Source organism: Tribolium madens, unplaced genomic scaffold, assembly GCF_015345945.1.
Source record: "Tribolium madens isolate multiple individuals breed KSU strain unplaced genomic scaffold, Tmad_KSU_1.1 Scaffold_11;HRSCAF=98;Tcas5.2_LG3b, whole genome shotgun sequence".
Lineage (NCBI taxonomy): Eukaryota > Metazoa > Arthropoda > Insecta > Coleoptera > Tenebrionidae > Tribolium > Tribolium madens.
In genome coordinates, this window is record NW_025400975.1 from 4950044 (window position 1) to 4953277 (window position 3234).

Below are 3234 nucleotides of genomic sequence, written 5' to 3' on the forward strand. Positions count from 1 at the left end.
TATCATGTTATTTGTGGCTTTTTTGGCAAAATTTTTACTAAATAATTATAAAAAACATATACCTACCATATCATCAGTATCATTAAATAAACATAAAAAAATGTAAAATGTCAAAAAATAAATGTCAAAATTTGTGAAACATTTTTTCCATGTTCTTGGTATCTTATMTTATTTGAAATTTTTTTCTGGGGGCGTATTTTGACACAGCCTGTATGTGCTATTGTTTTATCTTTTTTGTGTACTTGTTGTACTTTTGTTTATTTTTATTATTATTATTTTTTTTTAATTATTGAATCTAGAGGCTAGGAAATAAAAATAGTCGGATTATAAATTATATACATTTATTCCTTGTAGACATACACCGTACATGTATGACAGCATCGCACAACCATACAAAATTATAAATATTCCTCGAATACTCTCACCTATCACTAACGTATATTCTTATGTACAAACAACGACATATCTACAAGATCCTCAAAAATCATCGTGCAATCTATTCACTAACAAAATCCTCAACTGAAAACAACTGATAAAATCATTCARTTATCACTATCATAAAGGAACATTGCGTGTGTGTACCTAACTAGTGTCTACAGTGTCACTACTTCTAATAAATATCACTGAACGTCAAAGTCTGCGAATTCTGCGAGTGCAAATGGTGGTGCAAATCGTCGAGCGACTGGTGCGATAAACTATTACTCTCCCCCATGATCCCCGAGCCCACTGAAGAGGGCCCATTGGCTTGACTCTGTCCCTGGTTTTGCCCCCCTTCCTGTCTCATGATGTTCCTCCTCCATTTCGCCCTCGCGTTCTGGAACCACACCTGGAGGACCCTCTTCGAGAGCCCCGTTTTCTGCGCCAACTGCTTCAAGTCCTTCGCATCTGGGTTTTGGTTGATGGCAAAATACGTCTTCATGGTCCTCAACTGGTGGTGTTTAAATGACGTGCGCATGCGTTTGGTCCTCTGGGGCTGGTGTCCATTGCTGGACGCGGGRGACGTCACCGACGAGTCGTACGAAAGCGACTCCATGGACGACGAAAGGTCGCCTTGTTGGAGCATTTCTGTAAAAACGGCMGTAAATCAGAGATGGTTGATGGACTGGCATGGGTTGATCGATGGGTTTCCGCRACTACCGGTTTTTGTATCGAGCRGCTTTTTATCGAATTCCGAGGTAATTGGCGGTTGAGAGGATTTGAAAGAAGTTATCGGTGTAATATTTTTATTCGGAGGTGCGTATTAATTATGTTTGTTCGGGATGTGGAGGGTGCTCGAGTTGGGGGCGGGTGGCGGTGCAACGTTCGCTTTAACAACCCTCAGAGACGTGCTCGAGTGCTTTGCATGAGCACAAACATTGAGAGGACTGCGATAGCTTCGCAACCCTTGAGCTGATTGAGATTTTGTCAATAACGACGTAGSCGAGCTTTTGAAAGGAATGAATAGAGAGGAGTCTTGGTTGTTTATGTGAATTCTATACAAGTTTTTCTAATTAATTTTTATTGGTCGCCGTGACATTAAACTAAAACATTAACTAAACCAAAAATTGAAAAACTATATAGGTAGGTACTTGAGTTTATTATCTTTTGATAAAATAATTGAACTAAAAGCTTAAAAACAATTCACTCTATGAGCAATACGCAACAGTTTTACAACTATTTTTACACGAATTTTATGGTTTTTGACTTACCAAACTAGTACATGAGGGATTTAACGAGGGTGGTTGTAAAGCTGTTATTATCAAAGCGACCAGCGAGCTGTTGAAGCAATCCCAAAGGAAACAAACCTTTATAATTGAAGGATTGAGTTTTTTTTWATTTTTTATTGCTAAAGGCCCAAAACGTTAATTGTTTCAACTGCATCATTCAAGCAAATGCAAGCAAATATAGACAGACTATCTAATTTTTACAGAAATAATTTAAGAAATGATAGTCGTCAGTGCATTTTAGAATTAATTATAAAAATACTAAAAATATAAATAAACAAAGACCAAAAGTAAAAAATCAAAAAATTAACTTTGTGAATGAAAAGCTTTTAAGCCAGAAAATTAAAAAATAATACCTACTTATAGTACCTAGTATTAATACCATAAAAAATTTTAGAAACAAAAAAACTGTTCCTTTATTATAATCAATGTTTCTACAATTATTTTTTTTATCATTTATTTTCACTTTGCTTTATGCAGGATGATTTAAAAGTGTYGGACTCTTGAGTGATGATAAAGGATATCCAACTGAGTTAAAAGTTCCCATAACAAAAAATTGTTTGACCTTTTTTTATAGATATAGCTCTTAAAGATTAGATTTTGAGTTAAGTTTTTGGCCGTTCAGATCATATATTTTTAAAATTAGTTAGCGAAAACGGCAGATCTGTAAAACTGAACAGGTACCTGTTGAAAAAAATCACCAATTTGTGTCTTTTGATGTAAAATCCTTTTAACAAACTAGCAAAATTCAACAATAAATTAAATCTAACAACATCGGAAATAAAAAACTAAAATTCTTACATGATTATATAAAAATTAGCAGTTCTGTTTTTTTTCAAAAAAAAGCTTGAAACAAAAATCTGACTTTACTTTTATGCTTTGTTGAAAGTCTTCTATCACCATTCAAGAGTTGGTCCGACATTTTTAAATTACCCTATATTTGTGAGTACATTGTAATAATACATTAAAAAAGGTAACTTTTATTTAATATTTGTGTGATTTATGTGTTCATCATGCAAATACTGTAAAATTTCTTCTTTTTATCAACAATTGATAAATTGGCTTAGAAAGTTATAGTTTTTTTTTTTCTATTGTAGATAAATAAATTTAAGTTTTAAAATATTTAAGAAATTTAATGTTTTGTCATTTTTCTACAATTTTTCTTGTTTTGACTACTCAATACACAAAAATTACTTATACGAAATGTCCCAAATTTTCGCTATTGTAATTTTTGTAGTGTTTTTTGCAAATAATTAAAAGAAATATATTTTTTATTCGTTACACTACCGGTTTGGTGACTGCTTCAAGGCTTCACCGTTTCACTTTATTAAAATCACAAGAAAATGTAGTATTAACATCTTAAAAATGTAATTCTTTGTATTTTAACTAAAAYTKTATATAACCTGAAGATGTCGTTCAACTAAATGAAAAAAAAAGTTTTTGTGTAGCTACAAGTAGACTAGAATTTCATTATCATTATCATCCATACCAGTTGTTGTACTTGGAAATAGATCATAATCAATCAATAAAC

The 3234-nt window shown here is 32.5% G+C and overlaps 1 protein-coding gene across 1 annotated transcript in view; it reads right to left on the reverse strand.

Annotated features, from left to right (window-relative positions):
- Nucleotides 1-336: 336 nt before the first annotated feature.
- The window catches only part of LOC123016154 (LIM/homeobox protein Lhx9-like), a 31452-nt gene continuing 28554 nt past the window's right edge, over nt 337-3234 (reverse strand). The window contains exon 4 of the mRNA XM_044416379.1: nt 337-1065. Within this exon, the coding sequence (XP_044272314.1) occupies nt 611-1065 (455 nt within the window). The 3' untranslated portion in view covers nt 337-610. The remainder of the gene's footprint in view (nt 1066-3234) is intronic.